At 35.5% G+C, this 27,264-nt stretch overlaps 5 protein-coding genes across 7 annotated transcripts; all 5 read left to right on the forward strand.

The window, feature by feature from the left end:
* Positions 1-5,433: 5,433 nt before the first annotated feature.
* On the forward strand, positions 5,434-17,236 carry LOC132304001 (uncharacterized). 3 transcript variants are annotated; one of them, XR_009481469.1, is made up of 10 exons: positions 5,434-5,592; positions 5,718-5,864; positions 5,992-6,089; positions 7,901-7,973; positions 8,061-8,121; positions 8,217-8,302; positions 8,386-8,475; positions 12,276-12,348; positions 13,845-13,935; positions 16,730-17,236. XR_009481469.1 is itself a non-coding variant. In XM_059801482.1 (9 exons), the coding sequence occupies exons 1-8, from the start codon at positions 5,485-5,487 to the stop codon at positions 12,336-12,338; spliced, it is 726 nt and encodes a 241-aa protein (XP_059657465.1). In that variant the 5' UTR covers positions 5,434-5,484; the 3' UTR covers positions 12,339-12,348; positions 16,730-17,236. The 3 variants fall into 3 exon arrangements, 2 of the variants coding, with proteins under 2 accessions (XP_059657465.1, XP_059657464.1); XM_059801482.1 differs by lacking the exon at positions 13,845-13,935; XM_059801481.1 differs by lacking the exons at positions 13,845-13,935; positions 16,730-17,236 and having other exon boundaries at positions 12,276-12,541.
* On the forward strand, positions 13,942-15,811 carry LOC132304002 (21 kDa protein-like). Its single transcript, XM_059801483.1, has one exon. The coding sequence runs from the start codon at positions 14,897-14,899 to the stop codon at positions 15,533-15,535; it is 639 nt and encodes a 212-aa protein (XP_059657466.1). The 5' UTR covers positions 13,942-14,896; the 3' UTR covers positions 15,536-15,811.
* A 1,821-nt stretch (positions 17,237-19,057) lies between the features above and the next one.
* LOC132302335 (21 kDa protein-like) lies at positions 19,058-20,022 on the forward strand. The gene has a single exon (XM_059799170.1). The coding sequence runs from the start codon at positions 19,334-19,336 to the stop codon at positions 19,967-19,969; it is 636 nt and encodes a 211-aa protein (XP_059655153.1). The 5' UTR covers positions 19,058-19,333; the 3' UTR covers positions 19,970-20,022.
* Positions 20,023-22,345: 2,323 nt separating this feature from the next.
* LOC132302336 (21 kDa protein-like) lies at positions 22,346-23,246 on the forward strand. The gene has a single exon (XM_059799171.1). It carries the CDS (start codon positions 22,346-22,348, stop codon positions 22,967-22,969), a length of 624 nt encoding a protein of 207 aa, XP_059655154.1. The 3' UTR covers positions 22,970-23,246.
* Positions 23,247-26,476: 3,230 nt separating this feature from the next.
* LOC132302337 (21 kDa protein-like) lies at positions 26,477-27,100 on the forward strand. Its single transcript, XM_059799172.1, has one exon. It carries the CDS (start codon positions 26,477-26,479, stop codon positions 27,098-27,100), a length of 624 nt encoding a protein of 207 aa, XP_059655155.1.
* Positions 27,101-27,264: the final 164 nt, after the last annotated feature.

The following is a 27,264-nucleotide window of genomic DNA, read 5'->3' on the forward strand; positions in this document are numbered from 1 at the left end:
TTGTTTCGGGTTTTAACTGCGTCAAAAATATATTGATATTAAATAAAACACTATAGCACGTTATAATAGAAATTCTTTATAGTAGAGGATTTGGACGGAACCCTTTACATGAATTCTACTTAAATGCAATAAACATTTATCGAGTCATAATGTATAAACAGGAGTGGATAAATTTTTTTAGAACTACGACTGCATTTTGGACACACATACAATCATTTTCTTCTGGATAAATTTAATGATGCAATGCTTGGAAGTCATAATTAAGGAACAAGTCATAATGTATGAACAGGAGTGGGTCGTAGTTGTTGAATATGCATATATATATATATATATACATACACACACACAAATATGGCTTACGAAGCATGAAAATGATGAAAGTTAGGCTGCAACCGTTCAGCTGCATCTCAAGTCAAATTTTGTTTGGGCAGAATAGTAAAATAACACTGCCATATTTGGCAGACAGGGGGGTTCGAATCCGAATATTCCTGTGCCATTCGTTTGTGTTATTTAGATTATTTATGTAATAATTCACTTCGTTTATATAATAATTTTATATCACTTATATAATAATTATATGATATTTTGCTTATGCAATATATATATATATATATATAGTAATTTAATTAAGAACTAAGTATTCACTTTTTACTAGTAGTTTATTTGACCTATTCTATTTTTTTGATTTGAATATTTGAAGTATTTAGGAAAGACTCAAAATAAGTAAGAATAGAAAATTCTAAAATTCTCTTTAAGTTAGTGCATACCTTTATTTTTTTTATGGACTCCTTTCAAAAAAGGGCAAGATCTAACGAATCGGAAACAATTGATTATTTTTTATTTTTTATGAAACATACATATCAATATGTTCGGATCATACCTTTGATTTCACTTTCAATTCCTACGTTGTTAATAGGAGTGGAGTGGACTATATTCTCAAATCTCAATCGTTATCAATGGAAATATCTTTTGGTCTTGATGCACCACCACATGACTTTTGGGTCAACAATCCAAGCTCCGACCAAGACTATATGTGATTGCGTGTTTACTTCACCTTCTTTTCTTTTTTTTTTTTTTTTTTTTTCATAATATATATATATATACCGTTTCATTATTGTGTGTAATAGGTGACCTCATTTTATTGATTTTGTAATTTCACGCGGTTTTGTTGGAAGTGTCTCTAGTTGGATATCACCTTCCTAAAAATCCTTTATTAATGTGCTGGCTTGCCATGTGATTCATATACTATAATTTATGTGCAATCGGTTGGTTATACTTTCAAACGCTATTTAATGTTTCAAATATCGCAAAATCAACAAATTAAACAATATTTTATTTTATACTATTATTCTTTAATACCCATAATTTAAGTTTTTCTCATTCTATACATAAAAAAAAAAAAAGAAAAAGAAAAGAAAAAAGGTATTTTAAAAGTATTTTTGTAATAAATTCGTCGTTAAATTAAGACGTTGTGATGGTGCCTCTGATCAAATAATTGATGACACAAACTCACAGTGATTGAGAGCAACCTTATAATATCTGGTCTAAGAAGAAAACAATATAAAGTAATTAAAATTTAGGACGAAGACCATAGAGAATGATTTAATACCAAAGTAATACTTATGATAATTCATAATTATGACTATGCCTTTGGATGATGTGTGTGAACATGGGCTAGGTCTAAAGAATTCATTTATATATATATATATATATAATAAAGAAGGCAATTAAAGACTTTGACTTGTATCTTTCATTGTTTTTTATTTATTTAATTTGGTATGAAAAAGACACATACAAACCTGTCACATCATTAGAATGGAAAAGAGTTTGGAAAATTAAGTCATTTGTTCACACTCGACACACCAATTAAGCAAACCTTTCATGCCGTGCAAGTTTCAAATTACGCCCAAATTGAAGACTCGGTCTACTTATTGGCTGTAATTGGCTTTTTCTATCATCCCAAAACTCATTTTAGTTATTGGCTGTAATTGGCTTTTTCTATCATCCCAAAACTCATTTTAGTTTTGTTTGGTTATACAAAAAATATATATTTTTTGTCAACAGTTGGATTTTTCGCTACTAATGTTGTATTTGATGTGCATGAATGAAATGTAATGAAATACTCATTTCAATCATTCATTTGTTTGGTATGCAATTTAAAGTAAAAATGGTCATCCCATTAAAATGAAAATCCATTCCACAATTAAACCAATAGAATGATCATTCCATTTACAAGTAATTTTTTAAAAAATATCAACTTCTCAAAAAATTCTTATGTTCCAACTCCAAAAACAATCATCACCTTCAACTACAAACACCTAGGGGTGTTAAAAAAATCCGATAAACCGAAAAATGGGACCGGATCAACCGGAGTGAACCGGACAGTTTGGGCTAGTTGTATAGTAGTTTGGTCCGGTCCTGAGCCCAAAATTATGGAACCGTAATTTTTCGGTTCGGTCCTAGTTTAGGGTCCTGCTGGATCGGGCCGGCCCGGGTTGAACTGTTATTATGTGATATAATATATATTATATAACTTATATTATATATATATAATATATATAAATGTATATCACTATATCATACCCTAAACCTAAATCAAGTAAAGTTTCCACGCCTCACATACTTTTTCTGTCTTAGAATCGTAGTGATGTAAAGTAAAGTTCCCACGATTCAATTGCTGCCATGAAACCATAAATCCCTTTAACATTCTCACGAATTCCTCCAAATCCTTCAAACCCTTTGTCATCCATCACCACAAACCCATTGTCGTCCATCACCACAAACCCTTCTCTTGAATAGTTTACTGAATTATGTCTAAATTGTTGTTGACATGTTGTATTTTTTTTACTGTTGGCTAACTTAGTCTATTGGATTTACTAAATCTATTTGTTGTTTTACAAGTTCAGTCCATATTGTCGGTTCCTGTTGATGTATTATATTCAGGAAAAAATAAGAAATTTTATTTTTAAAAAATAAAATAATAAGGAAATCAACTAAAACCGACAAACCGAACTGAACCAAACCCATTTTTCGCGATTTGGTTTGATTCTATGAATATTATGGTTCGGTCTGGTTTCAAAAATAGTGGAACCATTATAAATAGTTTGGTCCCAAAAAACTCCCAATCAGATCCAAACCGGACCGTATGCACCCCTACAACCAACTCCACCTTTCACCACCACCACCACCATTACCACTGTCTTCCACCACCACAGACTTTCACTATCGCTCACTGCTTTCCACCACCACCACCGACATCGCCTTTCACCACTGACATTGTTTCCTTTGCCGCAACCACCACCACCGCTACAGCCACCACCTTCCACTACCGCCGCCTTTCACTATAGCCATCACTTTCCACCAACACCGCCACCTCCTTTCACAACCACCTTCCACCATCGCCACTGCCTTACACCGCTACCACCACCGCCTTCCACCATCACCATCGTTGCCGCTGCCACCACCTTCCACTGCCTTCCACCGTCACCACAATCACCTCCATATATTGGCTTCCACCACTGCCACTTACACAACTTTCTCCTTCCATCACCACCACCACACTACTGCCATCACCTTCCACCAACACCACTGCTGCCTTCCACCACCACCGTCGCCGCTGCTTTCCACCATTGCCACCACCATCGCTTTCCAACACCACCACCTACACCATTATCGCTTTCCACCTCCACCACCATTGTCACCACCGCCACTGCCACCATTTATTTTTAAAAAATTATTAGATAATGTCATTTTGTTAATTTTATTTATTTGTTACTATGAGGGTTATTTTGGAGAATTCAATTTGAAATTTATTTAATTCTAAATTTTAAATTGGTCCAACCAAACACTAGAATGGTTATTATTATATCATTCTTATACATTTCATATTTACAACCAAATAATAAAATAAAAATGAGCATTCCATTCATCTATTTCCGCTTGCATTTCATTATATTCCTACACACCAAAAGTACTTGAAATACTAGTGTAATTCAAAATGGTATTGGACCTTTTCAATGTATAGATTTATATGAAAAATGCTTCATTAACTATAAGTCATAGTTATGCCAAAAAGTACTCATATTGACCTAAAGGAGAGAATCGATATTCGCATTATACAAAAACAAAGAAACAAAAAAAAGAAAAAGAAACTCACATTTTTATAATATGTTATGATAATATATACCTTATAAATAGAATTTTATTTTATTTTACTTTTTTGTGTATCCTAAACTAGAAAAATAAACGAGTACAAAAGGGGTGGCTATATAATAATAAATAAAAAAAATTCACTATTGATCGGGTACCGCTCGGGCTTTACCAACTAAGTATCTGGATAATGTCCAAGTATCAAATACTTTCTCATCTAACATACAAAAGTAATAATAATAATAATAATAAATAAATAAATAAATAAATAAATAAATAAATCACACAAACACGCATGCAATTCACTTTCATATAGCACAAGCAATCACCTTAAATTTTTTACTGGTGGAGTGTTGGCCTAAGTAATGTTGTATTCTTCTGATGTTTAGCAAAATTGTTACCAATAATATTATGAAGCTTACCAACTAAAGTTGGGATTGAATTTCCTGTGAAACAATGTAATCAAAAGGTTGCATATGGGCTGGCCTTGTCCAATAGAAATTTCAGTTAACTTAAACACAACGTAACCATATTGAACACCAAAAAACAATCTACTGCATCAATGAATATTACCCTGATGTTAAGGTCTCTTTTCCTAAGTCATACAAAGTGGGTGCAAAAGTAAAAGTAAATGAAAAAAGGGTAGTATGAACTATGAAAGTGGCAAAAGTTAAGTTACACAAAGTGGAATTAGGGAAAAGAGTGTGCGCGGCGAGAACGACACTCGTTTAAAAGAATGATGTGACTTAGGAGAATTATTAAATGGTCATAATCTATTGACACAGACACTTGGTAATTTCACGTGACTTAGCTCTATTCCTTAAAAAAAGAAAAAAAGTTTGAACAATGTTTTGTTAGCGGCAATATTATACCTTACTTAAGTTATTTTCTTTCACATTAAAAAAAAAAAAGAAAAGAAAAAAAAACAAATGGCACGCACACATTTTACTTGACCTAAAACTTAAATCTTTAACCTGCACCTCAATAAAATTTGTTTTGTGAGTGGTTGCACATATTCACGATTCGCAAATCACTGAACTACAGGGTGAAAAAAAAAAAAACGGAATTTATATATATATATATATAAATATATTTTGATAACGGATTGGGGAGAAGAGTCATCAGTCATCGGACTCTCCTTCTTGACCAGCCCCTTATGGGCTTAGCCCTTTTCACAGCCCATTTGGGCATGGTAGTTTTTTGAGTTGGGCCTAGACTGAATAAAAAGAAGCCTTGGACAAAACGGCACCGTAATATTCGTACATTCCAACGGATAACAAACACTATAGAAGCACCAAGAACCAGTAGAAGTTGAGAGCTCAGAAAAGGTCATCCATGGCCTCCTCTCTCGGCATCTTCAATTCCACCGCTAGCGCTCTTTTCCGTACTACGAAATTCACACAACCAAGTCGTTTGAGGACCAAAATTTGCTGTGTAGGATGGGTATATCTATATCTATATCTATATATTTATATCTCACTCTTCTTACTGTACCATTTCTGAAATGTTCATTCATGGTATTGAGCTCAAAAGATTTTCATTAAATCTTATACATTGTATGAAGGAAGGATCCAGAAGGCATACTTGGTCCTCCCCAAACAGGCCACCTCGCCAGACGCGAGTTCCAGAGGCGGCTTGAAAGCGACGCCGAGGCCAGAGAAGCTTTCGAGCGCCAAGTCCGCGAAGAGAAAGAGCGTCGCCAATCTCTTCGACAAGTAATTTCACATCTGGGTTTTGAATTTTGATGAATTGGGTCTTCTATTCATAAATTATATGCTTAAATACACATACATGTATATATGTTGTGTTTGTCTCTGTTATTTGCTTGTGTTCTCCTTGTAGTCTCGGGTTGTTCCAGATACTCCGGCGGAGTTGATCGAGTACTTTCTTGATACTGAGGCTCGGGAAATTGAGTTTGAGATCGCTAGGATGAGGCCTCAGTAAGTTTTGGTGATTGTTAATGCCTGTTTTCATTTAGAGAATGTAATTGTCACGTTTGCATATTATGTGCTTGAAATATTGTTTCTTTCAAGTTGTGATTGGATTTTATTTACTTTATTTCATTCATGTATATTAAAAATAAAAAAAAATTGTTCATTTGAGTGTGAATCTCATTTGTGGCGTAGACTGTTTATCGGTTCTGAATCATAGCAATGGAAATGTAAGTGAGCCCCCTTTGGAAATTAGCTGATTTTGGTTGCTTATGATCACACCAATAACTTTTCGGGAGGTACAGTTAGAATATAGCCAACATGAGTTATACATGCACTTAATTTAATTTATGAACATGTCATTTGATTCCAAGAGTAGCTGCTTTGAATTTCCAGTCAATTCCTCTCACCACCCTGCATACTGGGTAATGGTCTTTAGCTTCTGCACTAACCAAGCTCTGGTCTATGACATGAATCATATGGGATTATCTACTTGAATTTTATTTTCCATGCCATTCCATCTTGCTCCATCTTGGGCTACACGTTGAGTTAAATCAAACATCATTATGTTTCTCTTCACCATCTTAACTCGTGTCCTCTTTTGTCCCCCTCTCATTCTTGATACACCTTTCATCCGGATGGCTAAATAGTGTCAAGCGTAATTGCTCATTTCTGTAACTCTTCGGTTTTGTTTCACATAGACAAACCACCTTAATCAATTTTACCCCTTCTTGTTTCATGTCTACGATGAAATAAAGGAAAGTTGAGTTTTCTCAAACTGATCGCATCATGTGATATATGTACAAACTATTAAAACTACATTTTTATGGCAATGTGCTTAAGATATCTACAAATTTGAAGCCTCAGTTTTCTTATTTAAGTTGAGATTGGCTATTGAAGGATATAATTCTTCATGGATTGTGCAAGCAGTCTAATGAGCTGGTTGGATTCAACATAAATAATGTACGATTATTCCAGGAAAGACATGTAAACCATCTTGATGGATTCTGCTATAAAAGATTATCATCCATCACGCCTCGTTAGGATCAGATGGGGTTTTAATTGGACTGCAGACATTGCTCATGAATTGGGAAGTTAGTAAAGTTGCTAGTTGCTCTGATTAGTTGAGCCCAATATCTCTTTCGTGTGTGTTCACTTCAAAAGAAATTTTACTTTATGTTTTACTAGCCAAGATATTAATACATTTCATTTTTCTGTCACCAAGCTTTCTTCAAAAATTATTGAAAATTTCTGCTAACTAAATGTTATCCAGATTTTTGTTCTGATGAAATTATTTATGTTAATATTGATGAAGAGATTTCCTACTTGGCACCTGCAGCCCTTTATAAAGTAGGGATTGCTAGTTATAAGTTCTCAAATGGCTTTGTGTTCCTAAATGCCCGTTTCTTCTTCTTTTTTTTTTTTTTTGTTTCCAATTGACAGAATGATTGCTTTCCATAATTTGCTTCCCCTAAAAAAACAAACAATGAAAAGTAAAAGAGAGAGAAAGAATAACTCTTAAAATGTAATTGTTAGTTTGTGATAGAAAGAACACTTGCTCCTTAGCGCCTTTTCTTTTCATTTTGAACATCAACATTTTCTGGAGAAAAAGTTCAAATTTTCAAAGCACAGCACCTTATTATTTAATAATTAAATAAAAAAAATTAACAATAACAACAAAGTCCCGTATTTGTACAAGAGAGCTGTTTTCAGTATATACTTCACAACTTTTTGTGCACATTCCTAATGAATAGAAAAAGACTTTCATATCCAAACCTCAATTTTGCTTACAGAAAGATTGTAACATATACGATTTGCAGATTGAACCAGGAATTTTTCGCACACCTACAATTTGAACTAGGACAACTTCGGTTTGCTGTTTCAAAAACTCAGGTTCAAAATTGACCTATATATTTGAATCAAATCCTTCTTAGACAAGCGAACACAACCACAATATAGAAATGCTGATGGCTTTTGTAGGATATGGAGGACAGATTGATTGAGCTGGAAGCACTGCAGAAGGCTTTGCAGGAGGGAACAGGTTGGTTGACCAACACGCAGATTGGTGCTAAAGGATTTGCATCCTCACTTGTTTTCCATAAACACTCAATATATGTACTCCATTTTCTTCTACAGAGGCCTATGATAAAATGCAGACTGATCTCGTAAAGGCAAAGGAGAGCCTAACCAAATTATTAACGTCAAAAGATGTAAAAGCAACTGTATGTTCTACCTTTTATACTCTCATTATCTTTGCTGATTATGTGTTGCTCCTCAACAAAAGTCATTCTATCTTATTATGCAGTTATTGGAGATGGTTGAGCGGAATGAGCTCAATAGGTCCTTATTAACGATTCTTGACGAAAACATAGCAAATGCACACAAGGGTGACCAGGTGAGAGATGCTGGGAATATTTTTTAACTTGCCAATGTAAAATTTCTCATGTTTTCTTTTTCATTTGCATAATGCATATATAGCATACTGATGTTGTACTAGGTATAAACACATCATTTGGAACCAATTCAACATAAAAGTTGATTTCCCTATTTCAAAAATATGTAAATTTAATTTGAAAACTAGGATTTCATAACTTTCATCTTGGTGTAAAGTCGGTGGGCATAAAATATATGTTGTCTATGATATTTGGTGTGTCGCCGCACCACGAGCTTAAGAGTGCATTAAGGCGAGGGCCAAGAGTTTTACATTTATAGAAGCTACTATTACCTTTCACTATAAATATAGCTAGGCGAGTAGGGATCGTCCCAAGGGATTTGTGAGGATCGAGCAATGTCGTGGAGTCGTTATTAGGGCTAGTAGGTCGAGTGATCAAACAATTGGTTGGTTGGTTGATTAAAAAACAACTAAATTAAACTAAGTGATAGCAAAAAAATGCAATTAAGAGTAAGTAAGAGAGAGAGATCTTGGGATTTAGAGATCACCACCAAGCAATGCATTTCTATATCATTGACAAGTGATTAATGAGGGCAAATGGTGTGTTGCAATATTGGTGTGTGTGTGTGTTTTGTTAATTCAACAAGCAAGGATGACTAGTTAAGCATGTATTGTCTAAACATCATGTGAAAGGCACAATATATCTAAGCAATGAAGCATATATTGTCTAAACAACATGTGAAAGGCACAATAGATCAAAACAAGTCACTAATCCTTTCATTAAGCTCACAATCCAAATACAATACAAGGATAGAGACATATGCTACTTGCATTTAAAAGCTTGGATCATCAAATAACAAGCATGGATTGTCCTCCCATTTAACACTACACTATAACTACACTACATCTACACTACTAGCATGAAAATAAACTAGGGGAGAGGCACAATCCATCAAGGAATAAGTATGAACCATCAAGAGAATCACAAGAGTATTCCTTTAAGCACTATGTTTTGACAATCTCCAAATCTATAGCATCAATACACATAGACATGCATCAATAACACAAAATCTAGAGACAAGCACATGAACATCTATTCTAGCATACATAGACATATGGATAGAATGAAATGATCAATTGGAAGGATTAAACTACATAAATCATTGAATAAACAAGATCTAAATATATCAAAGTGTCAAAACATTAATTTCAACACTAATCCCTCAATAATACACAAGATTAAGATATAGAAAGCATGTCTAGCCACTCATGGTGATGTTGCTCCAACCCTCAAGGGCTAACTCCATGGAAGAGGCTTGCTCTTTGGTTGATGAAGAGTCTCCAATGGTGTCTCTAGCTTCCTCCTCCTCTCAACTTACTCTCCAAGAGATGATATGAAAACAATATTGGCTCCCTTTGTAAAAAGTAATCCTTATCCCTATATAGGTAGGTCAAAATGACACCCAAAATGAGCTGGGGTTGTGCACACAATATTCCCTAATGATTGGATAAAGGACAACTTTCAATGAGATGGAAATTTAACTTTTTCGCACTGGAGGAAGTTCGATCGATCGAACCTTGGTCTTGGATCGATCGAACTGGCTGAGATCCATCGAACTTAGGCTGGATCGATCCAACTGGCTGAGCTTTTTGGAAAAAGACAAATCCGAGATATTTTGGGAGATATTTATGGGAAAAGGACAAAAGTGGTTAGTGGGAGGTACAACTGTGGATAGGATCAATCATTTGAATAAGGACAAAAGTGTTCGATCGATCGAAGGGTGGTGTTGGATCGATCGAACTTTTGGACTTTATGCTTTTGGGTCTAGGTTTGGATCTATCTTGAAGTGCTGAGATCGATCATTGTTCGATCGATCGAACCTTAAACTTGGATCGATCGAACTTTGCTGCTTGTCACCTTTGGCTTCATTTGCTTCCTTCTTTCTCCACTTTGCTCCTTTCTTTGTTTAATCCCAGAATTGCTTCAATTAATCTCTTATTTGGCTGAGTTAGCTTATTTTCGGGATAAGTGCCTGAAAATGGAAATAATACAAAATCAATCTAAAATAATAAAGTAAGATAGATAAAGGTGCTAGAATGCCTAAGTTTAAGGGGTTTAAATACGCACTTTTCAGCGCTCATCAATATTAAACATATCATTAAATGATATTTCTAATTTTATGTTATTAAATTTTTTTTGGCTACTCACAATTGTAGAAATTTAATATTTATTATAAAATATAAATTTAGTGTCTCACAATTGTTAATTGTTAAAGAGTGGAACTATGCTGACAGAGTTGTGATGCTTTCTCTCTAAAAGATGGCTACTTATTTAGGCGGTATTATCTATGTTTTTCTTTTATCCTTTACCATGTACATGGAGATTATATGGTAGAACTTGTTTTATATGGAAATTATGGAGAGGGCAGGTCTTGGCGCAACTGTAAGGTTACTCCATTGTGGGCTAGAGGTCACGGGTTCGAAACAAAAAAATATCCTCTCTGAAAGCAGAGGTAAATCTTGTTGAGTTGCGTGGTGTGGAGGTGGCTGTGGAAAGTTTTAATCTTAGATGAAAGACCTAGACGGGGGTGAATAGGTCAAACTTGCTCTTTTGATTGACTTTCAAATTATCTTAATTTTACCCAATTAAAATAAAAAAACCAATCACAAAAAGCCATAAAGTAGAGTGAGAGATAACACCAGGAATCTTTGGTGGAAACCCAAAGGAAAAAGCATGGAGACTTGCCATCTCACAATCCACTATGATGAGAAAGAGTACAACGAGTTTCAGTGCCTTCTGTTGAAGGATTTAAATATTAAAGTTACACCCTCTCTAACAACTTAAGCTTTTAGAGTAGATGGTTGTTAACACCTTCGAAATTGCTTCCCACATGAGTTTATGATCCCAGTGCCTTTGGAATCACCAGCAACACCAATGCACGCCAACACAATCACCTCACGATGACCCGCTTCTTCAAGTGATTGAACTCGCCTTACTCACAATCACAAAGATGAAAGGAAACCAAAGTCCTAGATCTATTAGGATAATTAGTAGGAAGCTCTGTATGTCATCGATCAGATAGAGAGCATAACCCTATATCACTCTGGTGAATAAGTGTGTGCTCTCAAATAAAGAAAAATGGTCAGAAAAATCAAGGTTGATTTTTCTCCTAGAAGCTCTAATGGTGAAAAATAAAATATCTCTTGTGTGTGTATAGAGTGTATATTGAGCTGTAGAACAAAGGAAAAAGGTGTTTTGAAATCTCATTGGACGTCTCTAAAAGTTTGGTATAAAAAAGATTCAAAATATGATCCAAAACATAGAGTCGCACAAATATCAGGACAAGTCCAATGAGATTTCAAAATCTCATTATTAGAGGGTCTGAACGAATGAAATGCTTTAGGAAAGTTCCAAGTAAATTAGGAGTATGTTCCTACTTGTTTTAATTTGCATGACAGGATCATGCTTAAGAGCATGCCACCAACATAAATCCTATAGACTATATCTTCATTCTTCATACATAAAGTTTACATTATCACCTCACTCCCCATTTGACGCTTTAATGTGCTTTAAAATGTGCTCTGAAATGGTCCTCTGTAGCACACACTAAATGGTAAATCTCTATAGGATCTACTAATTGCACTCCTATCATGACTAGGAAAACTCATAATTTGGGACATAACTGTATGTAGAGTTCTACTTTTAATTTTTTTTCATGGAAAGTCTGCTAAGACTAATCTATCATCAACTTGTGGTTACGTCTAAACCAAACAGAACTAATTTTGATTTCCTATGTGTGCAGAAACTAGCAGCTGCATTCATGGAAAAGCTTCGTGGAGCTATGCTAAAGTACATGACAGTTTAGTGTTTAAATGGTAATTATATGTACCCTTTCCTTCTTTATGACGAGTTCTTGATGAGTTGTAGACTACTAGTTTTGAACTGGTCACTCTACTACCCAACATCAGACAACTCATACATGTATGATGATCTTAATTCAGTGAATGGACTATTGTATTCGGACATAATCCAAAAATAAGAGCACCTTCAACGGAGGTTTTACATTGATGATAGTAAAAAGTGATACTACCATTCACCAAATTTAGCAGTGATGATTCTACATGCAATAAACTGGTTCTGGATACTTTAGGGAAGTTTTGCGATGTAAAACATTATGGAGTTGTTTAATTTCCATTGTGCATCCAAACAAATTTATCTTTTTGATTGAATTAGAGTTGCAGAAGCTTTGATCTACATGAGGAGAATTTGAAATTAAATTAGTCGAAAACAAGAGGGAAGAGTAATATTTCTTCATTCTGATTTTCATCCTTCTAGCAATGAACTTCCTTATGTGCTAAATAACTAAGGAATTCAGATCCTGTCAAAGCATCAGTAATGAAAGGATAGTTTTTAGTAGAAATTTGTACTTATTTGAGTTCATATCAGTAAATAGATAGCAATGAACTTATGGACAACTAGGTTGAATTGTCTCAAAGAGTTCTTTTTACGGGACTGTTCTGTTGACAGGGTATTTAGGCTCTGGAAATACCAAAGCCACAATACTAATTCAGATTTTGGAGTGAAAACCATTTGTGCCAGCCCGAGTCTTGGAGGGAAAATGAAAAGTGCTTGTGAGAGATATTACCATTGGCCTATGTTGAGGATGCTCACCACACTGAGGTGTGAAAACTAGACTGTGTTGCAACTTGCAAGGATGAAATGAAAGGGATAGTCTGGCCAGTGTTGGTGGATGTGAACCAATCTTATTTCTCAACTTACACAGTACATCTTTACACTTATCAGGTTCCAAAATAATCTTATGATGATCAAAAATTGAATCAAGGGGGGAAATATATATGTTATATGGATGCATAATTACATGAGCTGGGGTGTGAGTACTAGGTTGTCCGTCCTAAAAACTGCAATTAGTTTGGGCCAGTCTAACAGTTGGTATCATATGGATGCTTGTGGTTAACAAAATTATAGAAGCTATGCCCATACTAAAAATGCATAACTGTATTTTCACTCTTATTTCAAGGAATGGGGAATTGTGGTGGGAGCTATAAATTACTACAAGAAGAAGAATATATTAATAGATCTCTCTCTCTCTCTCTCTCTCTCTCTAAACAATTGATCCCAGCATACCCCACTAGTTGATCCCTTGACCTAGTAAACAAAATTATACTGCACATGCTTATCAATTAATAGTAGTTGTTAGGTGAGCTGGAGGCACAAATGACAAGGATGACTTGATAGTTAGTAGTAGAAACTTGTACATATTTGAGTTCATATTGGTAAAACAGATAGGAATGAACTTACGGACAACTGGGCTGAATTTTATAAAGGAGTTTTTTACGGGACTGTTTTGTAGACTGGAAATTTAACGTCCAGAAAGACCAAGGCTTGAAAATGATTTGTGCCGATCTGAGTCTTTGAAGGAACATGAGAAGTGCTGCAATGAGGTATTATCACTTGCTTTCTAGAGGATGAAAATCTACACCATATTGAAGTGTGAAATCTAGAATGTTTATTCCTTGACCATGTAATCAAAGTTAATGAACGGACTATGTAATAGTTTCTTACACTACACATGCTTATCATTTAATAGTAGTGGTTTTGGTGAGTTGGAGGCACCAATGACAAGGATAAATTTAGTTATCAACTTGTGTGGTTGGTTTTTGACTTTTGAGAAACAAGGCAGAGAGACACATTAGAAAAATTCAGAAACATCCACGAAAGATCTAGGCTATGCCTACATTGACCTGTATTAACAGAATCACTCCCCTCCTGAGTTCACATCTCAGTTTTCAAAATATTACTTTTGCCTTAGTTCCAAAACTGCAAACTAGAGCCTTCAATACGAGTTGTAAACTACTAAATTGCTTGACCTGCTGGATCTTGTATGACTAAACAGGAGTTGTTAAAATTAATAGTTAAAAGATTTTTCTTATATATTTTATACATACACGAAGCATTGACTGCTTTCATCACCTACCTACGTGTGGTTTGTCTACTCTTCTTCAGAATCCAATTCAAATCCTTGTAACGAAAATGGTTAGACATTTATTTCACCACCAATAAAGTATATTCATCTCTATCTAATTGCTTACGAGGAAGAAGATAAGAAGAGCAGGAATTTTATGACTTATTGCAACCAAGTGGAGTGAGCATATAAAGAAGAGAAAGAACTAGAAAGAAGGCACGTGACAATTTTTTTATTTGATCTTAGGAGATAGATATACCTTAAAGAAGGTAGGTGACAATCTCTTTTTTTTATTTGATCTTAGGAGATAGATATACCTCAAAGAAGGTAGGTGACAATCTCTTAGAATCTCTATATAAAGCTTTAATTCTCTCAACTTATCAAAACAAAAGCTTTTATTCTCTCAGTCATATTAGTAAAACCAGTCCATTTTCATAAACATGGCAAAACTTGGCCTTTGCTTGCTATTACTCTTCTTCTTCTTCCATATTATGGTTAGCATGGTAGAGCCTACCATTGCCACAAATTCCAGTGCCACAAATTCTAGCACCACAAACTTCATAAAAGCCTCATGCAAAGTCACTAGCTACTTTGCGTTATGTGTTCACTCTCTCTCGAGTTATGCCAGTACAATTCAACAGAGCGATCAACAATTAACTCAAGCTTCCTTGTCAGTGAGCCTGGCCAGGGCTCGATTGGCTGCCGTGTATGTGTCCAAGATGACTAAAACTTCAGGTATCAAGCCTAGGGAGTACCAAGCTGTTAAAGATTGCATCGCTAACATAGGCGATGCCATATACGAGCTCAATAATTCGGTTCAGGAGCTAGGGCACATGGGTAAAGCTGGGGCACAGGACTTTGAATGGCACATGAGCAATGTGCAGACGTGGGTCAGTACCGCGCTTACCAAAGAGAACACTTGTCTTGATGGATTTGCTGTCCAAGGCATGGATGGAAATGTTAAGACTGCTATTAAGAATAGGGTCACCATTGTTGCACAACTCACTAGTAATGCAGTTGCACTGGCTAGCCGCTATGCAGCAAGACACCGAGCTTGTTCAACCACTAACGTTCCTTGATTAGATCTTGTCTTAAAGTGTCTTGTGATGCTAGTCTGTAGGTAAATGTTAATTGATAGACCTCAAAGATGTTTGTAATAGGCACTAGGTTTCCATTTTCTTTTTCATGTTTTTGATTTGGCGTCTAGTTCCTGTTCGCGTTGCATAGCATCTGCTTTATGCTTGAATGGTCTTTTTGAGGGCACAAAATGCTTGTTTATGTATAAATGTTACTTAACTGCTCTAAGTTTGATTAGTTCTTTGTACTATGTTTTTGTTTGTTACATGGTATTAGGCTCGATAATTTTGCTCTGTTTGTTTGTCTGTCTCTCTCTCTCCTTCTCTCTCTCATGATATTCCTACATGATCTAGGTGAGATTTTGTGTCACGCCCTGACCCTCGGGAATGTGAAATAACATTAAACTCAAAAAGTGACAAAATTATCTCAAAACATTCTAAAGAGAAGCCTATTTTAATTCAATGATAACAATAAAAGCACCAAATTGTTTTGACTCTTAAGAGTCTAAAATCTCCATCATATTAGAATTACATTCAGTCCATATTACATTATTAGACAACATACATTAGTCTCGTAGTGATGATCCAAAAACTCTAGTCAATGCATAGACAATCTCAAAATAGAATGTAACCCAACTACAAGTCAAGTCTCCAAAAAACATTACACTTCACGGACACCATAGTTGATCAAATCAGCTTAATAAGGTGAGTACTCAAATAGGCGATTCATGATATAAAAAAGAAGAAAATTTTCCAATACAATAACTGGTCAATCTGTGTACACAATAACCGGTAGGGTAAGAGTTTCTGTTAGGTTTAAATCTGTGAACTCCTTAACACGTGTCTCTAATATCTCAAAATTTCATTTACAAATTTTAAGTCAAGAGTATGAGAATTCCAGTCCTAAAGCCATACTGTTCAATTCAGTTCTCAACACAAGAATTTACCGTAAAATTCTAACAAATCTCCAATCAATTTCATGCTAAACAAAGTAGTTTGATAACTTAACCCACATTTATCATGTAAAGAAACATGTATGTAAAATTCTTATTTGTATTAAAGTGCTTCTGTGAGATATTACCACTTGTCTATCTAGAGAATGAAAATCTCAGCATACTGGGGTGTGAAAACTAGAATGCTTGTTGCTACTTGCAATCTTATTACTCAACTTACACAGTACTTCTTTCTATTTATCAGGTTCCAAAATAACCTTATGAAGTTCAAAACTTGAATCAAGGAGGGAATATGTTATATGGATATGCCTAAGTACACAAGCCGAGGTGTGAATACTGGGTTGCCCATCCTAAAAACTGCAATTAGTGTGTGCCAGTGTAACAGTTGGTATCATATGGATGCTTGTGGTTAGCAAAATTATAGAACCTATGCCCGGTACACTATTGGTATAAGGCTCCATACTAAAAATACATAAATGTATGTTCCTTCTTATTTCAAGGAAAGGGGACTTGAGTTGGTTGCTATAAATTACTAAAATAAGAAGAATATCTTAACAGGTCTCTCTTCTCTAAACAATTGATCCCAGCACATCCCACTAGTTAAGCCCTTGACCTTTTAAACAAAATTAATCAACACTTGACCGACTATGTAATAATTTGTTACAGTACTGCACATGTTTGTCATTTAGTAGTAGTTGTTAGGTGAGCTGGAGGATAGTTATTAGTAGAAACTTGTACTTATTTTAGTTCATATCGGTAAAAACATATAGCAATGAACCTATGGACAACTAGGCTGAATTTTATCAAGGAGGTTTTTTTATTTATTTTTTATTTTTTACCGGACCGTTCTATAGACAAAATTAATCAATGCTTAACCGACTATGTAATAATTTGTTAGACTACACATGCTTATCATTTAATAGTAGTGGTTAGGTTAGGAGGAGGCACAAATGACAAGGATGACTGGATAGTTATTAGTAGAAACTTGTAATTATTTGAGTTCATATTGGTAAAACATATAGCAATGAACTTATGGACAACTAGGCTGAATTTTATCAAGGAGTTTTTGTTTTTTTAGGGGACTGCTCTGTAGACAGGAAATTAAACTCTGGAAAGACCAAGGCCATGGTACTAATTCACATTATGTAGTGAGAATGGTTTGTGCCAGTCTGAGTTTTGGATGGAAAATGAGAAGTGATCCAATGAGGTATTATCAGTTGCTATTTAGAGGATTAAATTCTACACCATACTGAAGTATGAAAACTAGAATGTTTTTTTTAGGATGAAATGAAATGTATAGTCTGGCTAGTGGCCTAGCGGTATGAGGCCCTTACTTTTCAAAGGGAGGTCTAGGGTTCAAGCCTGGAGGCATGTGCCTGTGAGTACCAACTATAAAAAAAAAAAAAAAAATTAAAAATGGATAGCCTGGGCCAATATTGGTGGATTTGAGCCAACCTCATCACTCAACTAAACACAATACATCTTTACCTAGATATAGAGTCTCAAGGAAGGAAATATCTTATATGGATGCATAAGTACATATAAACTGTGGTGTTTTCCCATTCTAAAAACTGTAATTAGTGTGGGCCAGGCATGTCCGCTCTAACAGTTGGTATTGTATGGATGTTGTGATGTTGTGGTCCGAATTTTGTTCCGGTCGCGTTGTGACCCCTTTTTTGTTTACGGCTCGTGCACCCTATTTCGTACTCTCTTGTAGCCCGATATATAAGGGTGTTTAGGGTTTGGAGTGGGATATTGAGAGACATTGAAAATCGCATAAAAGAGAGTGAGGGCGAGAGCTATGGTTTGGGGCTGAAACTTGTAATCTCCTGTTTTTTGCATAATGAAAACTTTTGCCGGATATTCACCGTGAATGTAGGCTTTGCCGTGTTCTTTGTTTATGGTGTGCGTACTTTTCTATCATGTTTCTTGGATACGCTAAGTGGTTAAAAAAGTTGTAGAAGCTATGCCCAGTATTATTATAAGGCTTCATACTCTTATATCAAGGAAAGTGGACTTCTGGTGGTTGCTATAAATTATTACAATAAGAAGTAAATCTTAATAGGTCTCTCTCTCTAAACAATTGATCCCAGTAGTACCACACATGCTTATCATTTAATAGTAGTTTGTTTGGTGAGTGGAGGCACAAATGACTAGGATAGCTTTAGTTATCTACTTGTGTGGTTAGTTTTTGACTTTTGAACTGTATTAAGGGAACCACTCTGCTCCAGAACATCCACCTTCCTCTCAGTGTTCAAAATAATACTTATGCTTTAGTTTCAAAACTGCAAACTAGAGCCTTCAATATGAGTTGTATACTAATAAATTGCTTGACCTTCTGGATCTTGTATGACTTAAACAGGAGTTGTTGTTTAAATGAATAGTTAAAAGAATTTTCTTTTATAGTTATAAATACGGGAAACATTGACAGCTTTCATCACCTACCTTACGTGTGGTTTGTCTGCTCTTCTTCAGAATCCAATTCAAATCCTTGCAACGAACACATAAGGTACACATTGGAGTAAAAAATTGTTAGACATTTATTACACTATCAATAAAGTATTTTCATCCTTATCTGATAGCTCACAATGAAGAAAATAAAGAATATCAGGAAGTTTACAACTTCTTGCAACCAAGTGGAGCAAGCATATAAAGAAAAGATAGAACTACAAAGAAGGCACGTGACAATTTTGTATTTAATCTTAGGAGATAGATATACCTCAAAGAAGGTAGGTGACAATCACTTAGAATCTCTATATAAAGCTTCCATTCTCTCAACTTACCAAAACAAAAGCTTCTATTCTCTCAGTCATATTACTAAACCAATCCATTTCTACCTTTCATAAACATGGCAAAACTTGGCCTTTGCTTGCTAATACTCTTCTTCTTCCATTTTATGGTTGACATGGTTGAGCATACTGTTGCCACAAATTCCAGTGCCACAAATTCCGGTACCACAAACTTCATAAAAGCCTCATGCAAAGTCACTAGCTATTTTGCGTTATGTGTTCACTCTCTCTCGAGTTATGCCAGTACAATTCAACAGAGCGATCAACAATTAACTCAAGCTTCCTTGTCAGTGAGCCTGGCCAGGGCTCGATTGGCTGCAGTGTATGTGTCCAAGATGACTAAAACTTCAGGTATCAAACCTAGGGAGTACCAAGCTGTGAAAGATTGCATTGCTAACATGGGCGATGCTATATACCAGCTTAATAGATCGGTTCAGGAGCTAGGCTACATGGGTAAAGCTGGGGCTCAGGACTTTGCGTGGCACATGAGCAATGTGCAGACATGGGTCAGTACTGCGCTCACCAGAGAGAACACTTGTGTTGATGGATTTGCTGTTCAAGGCATGGATGGAAATATGAAGACTGCTATTAATAATAGGGTCACCAATGTTGCACAACTCACTAGTAATGCACTCGCACTGGCTGGCCGCTATGCAGCAAGACACAAAGCTGCTTCGACCACCAACGTTCCTTAATTAGATCCCGTCTTAAAAGTTTCTCATCATGCAGGTCTGTAGGTAAATGTTAATTGATAGCCCTCAAAAATGTTTGTAATAGGCACCAGGTTTCCATGTTAGTTTTCATGTTTTTGATCTGGTGTCTAGTTTCTGTTCTTGTTCCATAGCATCTGCTTTTATGCTTGAATGGTCTCTCTGACGGCACAGTACGCTGGTTTATGCACATATGTTTCTTAACTGCTTAAGTTTGATTAGTTCTTTGTAGTAAGCTTTTGTTTGTTACATGGTAATAGCCTAATAGGCTTGATAATTTCTCTCTCTCATGATATTCCTACATGGTTCTAAGTGAGATTTTGTGTCACGCCCGACCATGGGGAACGTGAAATAACATTAAACTCAGAAAGTGACAAAAATTATCTCAAAACATTCCTAAGATAAGCTTATTTTAATTCATTAATAACAATAAAGGCACCGAATTGTTTTGACTCTAAGAGTCTAAAACCTCCATAGTATCAGAAATACATTCCGTCCATATTATATTATTAGACCATATCCCTCAGTCTCATAATGAAGATCCAAAAACTCTGTTCAATGCATAGACAATCTCAAAATAGAATATAACCCAACTACAAGTCAAGTCTCCAAAAAATACAGATATATTTTTATTTAACGATGAACTTCCTTTAGCAAATGCCAAAAAATATGAACTGGACAAATGGAAATAGACATCAGATTATTATCAAGTAAATTATAGCATTTAAATTGTCATATTATCCAAACTTTGTTTTTCAAGTAATACCGAAATATTTCATAATGTCGTCTTATAAAGCAATTAATCAAATAATAGCAATTCATGAAATCTTAAGAAGATAGGTTAACACAATCAATCCACCATTCCTCACCAAATCAGCTTAATATGGCTAGTACTCAAATAGTCAATTGGTGATATAAAAACCAAGAAAATTATCCAAAGACAATAACTGATCAGTGTATATCCTATGCGTCTTTAGGGACCTTCTCCTAGGGACCACCACCCCATCCTTTGGCTTTAGGGGCTTGCACTCAGGGACCTTGAACACTCCCTCATTAAACCTGAGCCGTTTAGGGTCTTTCAACCCAAGAGAAACTCTTACCCTACCTATTTAATGCCATACACACACAGTTGAGAGATCATATCAAATTCCATAGTGCTGAAACATTATTTAATACTCACATACAGTCTGTTCTTGACAACAGGAACAACCGATGTTAAAAAAAATTCACGAAAAAAACCAAATATTCCATATTTCTTGGTACAATAAAATTCTGGATAAACCTCATTATGTCCAGTCTCAATTTTCAAATTATCATTCTTAAAATCCAACTGTAAACATGTTCGCAAAATCTCATTTTAACAATTAAAGTGCTTCTGTGAGATATCACTACTTGTATGTTCACTCTTAATTCAAGGAAAGGGGACTTGTGGTGCTTGCCATAAATTACTAGATTAAGAATGATATCTTAATAGGTCGCTCTTCTTCTCTCTAAACAACTGATCCCAACATATCCCACTAGTTAATCCCTTCACCTTGTAAACAAAATTAAACTATCGACCGACTACGTAATATTTTTTTACCTACACATGTTTATCATTTAATAGTAGTTGTTTGGTGAGTTGGAGGCACAAATGACTAGGATTACTTCAATTATCAACTTGTGTGGTTAGTTTTTGACTTTTGAGAAACAAGGTTGAGAGACTCACATTAGAAAAATTCAGAATCATCATCCACGAAATATCTAGGCTACATTGACCTGTATTAACGGAACCACTCTCCCCCATGCCGTCCACCTTCTCAATATTCAAAATATTTCTCATTTGTTAGTTTCAAAACTGCAAAGTAGAGCCTTGAACATGAGTTGTATGCTAGTAAATTGCTTGACCTTCGGGATCTTTTATAACTAAACAGGAGTTGTTTAAATTAACAGTTAAAAGATTTTTCCTATATATTATATACACACAGGAAACATTGACAGCTTTCATCACCTACCTTATGTGTGGCTTGTCTACTATTCTTCAGTATCCAATTAAAATACTTGTAATGAACACATAGGGCAAACATCGAAGTAAAAAATGGTTAGACATTTATTACACTACCAATAAAGTAAATTCATCTCTATCTAGTTGCTTGCATTGAATAAAATAAAGAAGACCAGGAAGTTTAAGACTTCTTGCAACCAAGTGGGACAAAAGAAGAACACATAATCTTAGAAGGAGATGGATATACCTTAAAGAAAATAGGTGACAACCTCTTAGAATCTCTATATAAAGCTTCCATTCTCTCAACTCATCAAAACAAAGCTTCCATTCTCTCAGTCATATCATCTAAAACCAGTCCGTTTCTGCCTTTCATAAACATGGCTAAACTTGACCTTTGCTTGCTATTACTCTTCTCATTCCTTCTCATGGTTGGCATGGCCGCGAAGCCTACCGTTGCCACTGATTCCAGTACCACAAACTTCATAAAAACCTCATGCAGAGCCACTAGCTATCCTGCATTATGTGTTCAGTCTCTCTCGAGTTATGCCAGTACAATACAACAGAGCGATCAACAATTAACTCAAGCTTCCTTGTCAGTGAGCCTGACCAGGGCTCGATTGGCTGCAGTGTTCCTCTCCAAGATGACTAAAACTTCAGGTATCAAGCCTAGGGAGTACCAAGCTGTGAAAGACTGCATCGCCAACATAGGTGATGCCATATATGAGCTCAATAGATCGGTTCAGGAGCTAGGCCACATGGGTAAAGCTGGGGCTCAGGACTTCTCATGGCACATGAGCAATGTGCAGACATGGGTCAGTACCGCGCTCACCAAAGAGAACACTTGTGTTGATGGATTTTCTGTCCAAGGCATGGATGGAAACTTGAAGGTTGCTATTAAGAATAGGGTCACCAATGTTGCACAACTCACTAGTAATGCACTTGCACTGGCTAGCCGCTATGCAGCAAGACACAAAGCTGCTTCAACCACCAACGTTCCTTAATTAGATGTAGTCTTAAAAGTGTTTCATCCTGCAGGTCTGTAGGAAAATATGTTAATTGATAGCCAAAGATGTTTGCAATAGGCACCAGGTTTTTTTTTTTTTTTTTTTTAAACTTTTTTTTATCTGGTGTCTAGTTTCTGTTCGTGTTGCGCATGCATAGCATCTGGTTTATGCTTGAATGGTCTCTCTGAGGGCACAAAAAGCTTGTTTATGTATAAATGTTACTCAACAGCTTTAAGTTGGAGTAGTTTTTTATACTAAGTTTTTGTTTATTACATGGTACAGACTTTGATAATTTGTCTCTCTCATGATATTCTAACATGGTACTTCTAGGTGAGATTTTTTTACTGGTCTGGAAGGACGGTAGAAGGCAACCTCGATTTACATATATGCTTAAGTGGGTTCATGCTGTCACTACTTTCTCAACCCATTGAACTCCAAAAATCATTAATTTGAGAACAGAACTGACAATAATAATACACACTACTTCAAAACCCACTTACATGGAAAAATAATGTGGCTGAACACGTAATCATAACATTCCAAATTATAATTATAATAATAATGATAAATAAATGAATAAAAATGAGGGAGCCGATGAAGGACTCAGCAGACGAGAGGTTTTGTAAGGTGTGGATTGGGATGGAGTGAGAATGAGAAGAGATGAAAGAGAAGAAATAAAAGAGGATATATGGAGGGAGAGACGAAAGAGAAAGCAAAGACGAGGATCGGACATTTGAATCTAGGGTTTCGTAAGAGGAATAATGTTATCTGGCCTTTGGCACAGAGAGAATTGACACGAGGCTTTTTAGTTGTAAAGATATTCACTAGTCCACAAAATCAAATCCGGTTGATAATATATATATACATGTATATATATTGTTACATATAGAAACAATTTATATTTTTTGGTTCCCTGTTTGTTTCTATAGCAAGTTGAAATGGTTTGCATATCTTTCTGATCTATTTCTATAGTTTTGTTTTCGAATTTCGTATCAGAGAATGTTGATTGCAACCTTGTTTTCTTTCTAACTATTTCTAGGGTTTTATTTTTGGATTCTGGATGGAGAATGTTGATTGCGATCTTGTTTATGGGGTCTGTTGATCTTGATCTGCAGATCGTCGTTGTTTAGGTTGTTTTCTGATCGTTGTGTAGTTTGTTTTCTCAAACGCAAGAGATAGAGGCATACGAATAGGCAACTTCTTGTGTACATTGGTTTAAGATGGGCCTCATTGGACTTACCACTTGGGTAGCCACGTTAACTTGTTGGAAGAGTCGTTTTATTTTATTTTATTTTTTTTTAGCTAAATAACACTACTTTTTAAAAATAAATAAAAAGATAGTAATATTCAGACTCCAAAGAAATTTTTTCACTCCACTTCTTCAGTTTAAATAATGAAGAAAGAGATATTTTTTATTTTTTTGAAGTGATGACATCATCTCCCTTCACAAATCAATGATGTCATTTTGACCTTCTTCTCTGTCCTCATTCCTTCTTTATTTAAATGTCAAAAATAACGTTATCAAGTTCGAAGCTTTAATCAAGAAGGGAAATATCTGACATGGATGCATGAGTACATAAACTGATGTGTGAATATTAGGTTGCCCATCCTAAAAGCTGCATTAGAGTGGGCCAGTCATGTCTGCTTTAACAGTTGGTATCATATGGGTGCTTGTGGTTAAAAAAGTTGTAGAAGTTATACCCAGTACTATTTATTTGTTTAATTTAATTTAATTTAATCTTTAAAGATACACACTCATTATTCACATTATGTGATTATTCGAACTCTCAACCAACCCTAAAGATTCATACCATTAAGATAGACACTCTTTGGTAATGGACAATACCCTGACTTGTGGTGTCTGCTATAAATTACTGCAATTAAGAAGAATATCTTAGTAGACCTCTTTCTCTCTCTCTTTAAACAATTGATCCTAGCATAGTCCATTAGTTAATCATAGTGCTGTAACTTGGCGGGTCCAACCCAAAATAACTCGAGTCTAACCCAATATTTTGTAGGCTTGGGCAATGTGTTTTTAATATCAATTTGGGCCGGCCTGGACTATATATTTTGAGTCTGAATTCAATTCGGTGTGGACTTAGGTTGATATGGATAAAGGCCGAAACCCAACTCGAGCCCGAAAATATTATATATTTTATACCTATATTTGGATCACAAGAGTGTAATAGCCAAGTTGACAGTGTGTTTACGATTTATGTTAAAGATTTCATATTCAAGTCGTGTATGCAGCATAAATTGATTTATTTTTTACACACAAATTATTCTGAGGCGGGCTTGGTGCGGGCTCGGGCTGAACTAATCTTATATGGGCTGGGCTTAAGGCGGGTTTGGGCTGGGCTTGGACTGAATATTTTTTATATGGGCCTAGCCCGAGATGAGTGCCAAGCCCGCCCAATTTGCCCGAGTTGCAGCCCTAATTAATCCCTTAGACTTGTAAACGAAATTAAAATCAAAACTTGACTATGTAATAGTTTCTTACACTACACATGTTTATCATTTAATAGTAGTTTTTTGGTGAGTTGGAGACACAAATGACTAGGATTACTTTAGTTAACAATTTGACTTTTGCAAAACAAGGCAGAGAGACTCACATTTGAAAAATTCAGAATCATCCATAAAAGATCTAGGCAACATTGACCAGTATTAACGGAATCACTCTCCTCTCGACCTTCTACCTTCTCAGCTAGAGCCTTCAATATGAGTCGTTGTTATTATTATTTTCCTTATCTTGATCTCACATGAATGGGGTCGGCCACATGAATTCTCTATCTCCATTCTTTTTTATTAAATGTTATACTACCTACTATATATATATATTTTAAAGTTTTTGATAATAACAGCCCATAGTATTTTTAGTCGCCCTCTCCATCTATTATCTTTTATGACAACCCTCCACTTGATCAAATGAGTTGTGTACTAATTAATTACTTTACCTTCTGGATCTTGTATGACTAAACAGGAATTGTTTAAATTAATAGTTAAAAGATTTTCTTATATAATTATACAAACAGGAAATGTTGACAGCTTTCATCACTTACTTACGTGTGGTTTGTCTACTCTCCTTTAGAATCCAATTCAAATCCTTTTAATGAATACATAGGGCACACATTGGAGTAAAAAATGGTTAGACATTTATTACACTACCAATAAAATATATTCGTCTCTATCTAATTGCTTACATTGAAGAAAATAAAGAAGATCAGGAAGTTTACGACTTCTAGCAACCAAGTGGAGTGTTAAAAAGTAGGTATTTTTTGGAGATGAAAGAAGAAAGCATATAAAGAAAAGAAAGAACTAAAAAGAAGAAGGCACGTGACAATTTTTTTATTTAATCTTAGAAGGATATAGGTATACCTTAAAGAAGATAGGTGACAACCTCTTAGAATCTCTATATAAAGCTTCCATTCTCTCAACTTATCGAAACAAAAGCTTCCACTCTCAGTCATATCATCTAAAACCAGTCCATTTATACCTTTCATAAACATGGCAAAACTTGGCCTTTGCTTGCTATTACTCTTTTCATTCCATCTCATAGTTGCCATGGCTACGAATCCTACCGTTGTCATAGATTCTAGCACCACAAACTTCATAAAAACCTCATGCAGAGCCACTAGCTATCCTGCGTTATGTGTTCAGTCTCTCTCGAGTTATGCCAGTACAATACAACAGAGCGATCAACAATTAACTCAAGCTTCCTTGTCAGTGAGCCTGACCAGGGCTCGATTGGCTGCAGTGTTCCTCTCCAAGATGACTAAAACTTCAGGTATCAAGCCTAGGGAGTACCAAGCTGTGAAAGACTGCATCGCCAACATAGGTGATGCCATATACGAGCTCAATAGATCGGTTCAGGAGCTAGGCCACATGGGTAAAGCTGGGGCTCAGGACTTCTCATGGCACATGAGCAATGTGCAGACATGGGTCAGTACCGCGCTTACCAAAGAGAACACTTGTGTTGATGGATTTTCTGTCCAAGGCATGGATGGAAACTTGAAGGTAGCTATTAAGAATAGGGTCACCAATATTGCACAACTCACTAGTAATGCACTTGCACTGGCTAGCCGCTATGCAGCAAGACACAAAGCTGCTTCAACCTCCAACGTTCCCTGATTAGATCTCGTCTTAAAAGTGTATCATCATGAAGGTCTCTAGGTAAATATGTTAATCGATAGCCCTCAAAGATGTTTGTAATAGGCACCAGATTTTTATTTTATTTTTTAATATTTTTGATCTGGTGTCTAGTTTCTGTTCGTGTTGCATAGCATCTGGTTTAT

Source organism: Cornus florida, unplaced genomic scaffold (assembly GCF_030987335.1).
Source record: "Cornus florida cultivar Cherokee Brave unplaced genomic scaffold, ASM3098733v1 CherokeeBrave_3.0.0_Hap2_Chr04, whole genome shotgun sequence".
NCBI lineage: Eukaryota > Viridiplantae > Streptophyta > Magnoliopsida > Cornales > Cornaceae > Cornus > Cornus florida.

Coding starts and splice junctions, on each gene's coding strand:
- LOC132304001 (XM_059801482.1), top strand. CDS start 5,485: ATGGCCTCCTCTCTCGGCATCTTCAATTCCACCGCTAGCGCTCTTTTC. Junction 6,090..7,900: donor ATCGCTAGGATGAGGCCTCA/GTAAGTTTTGGT, acceptor TACGATTTGCAG/ATTGAACCAGGAATTTTTCG. Junction 8,122..8,216: donor GGCTTTGCAGGAGGGAACAG/GTTGGTTGACCA, acceptor TTTCTTCTACAG/AGGCCTATGATAAAATGCAG.
- LOC132304002 (XM_059801483.1), top strand. CDS start 14,897: ATGGCAAAACTTGGCCTTTGCTTGCTATTACTCTTCTTCTTCTTCCAT.
- LOC132302335 (XM_059799170.1), top strand. CDS start 19,334: ATGGCAAAACTTGGCCTTTGCTTGCTAATACTCTTCTTCTTCCATTTT.
- LOC132302336 (XM_059799171.1), top strand. CDS start 22,346: ATGGCTAAACTTGACCTTTGCTTGCTATTACTCTTCTCATTCCTTCTC.
- LOC132302337 (XM_059799172.1), top strand. CDS start 26,477: ATGGCAAAACTTGGCCTTTGCTTGCTATTACTCTTTTCATTCCATCTC.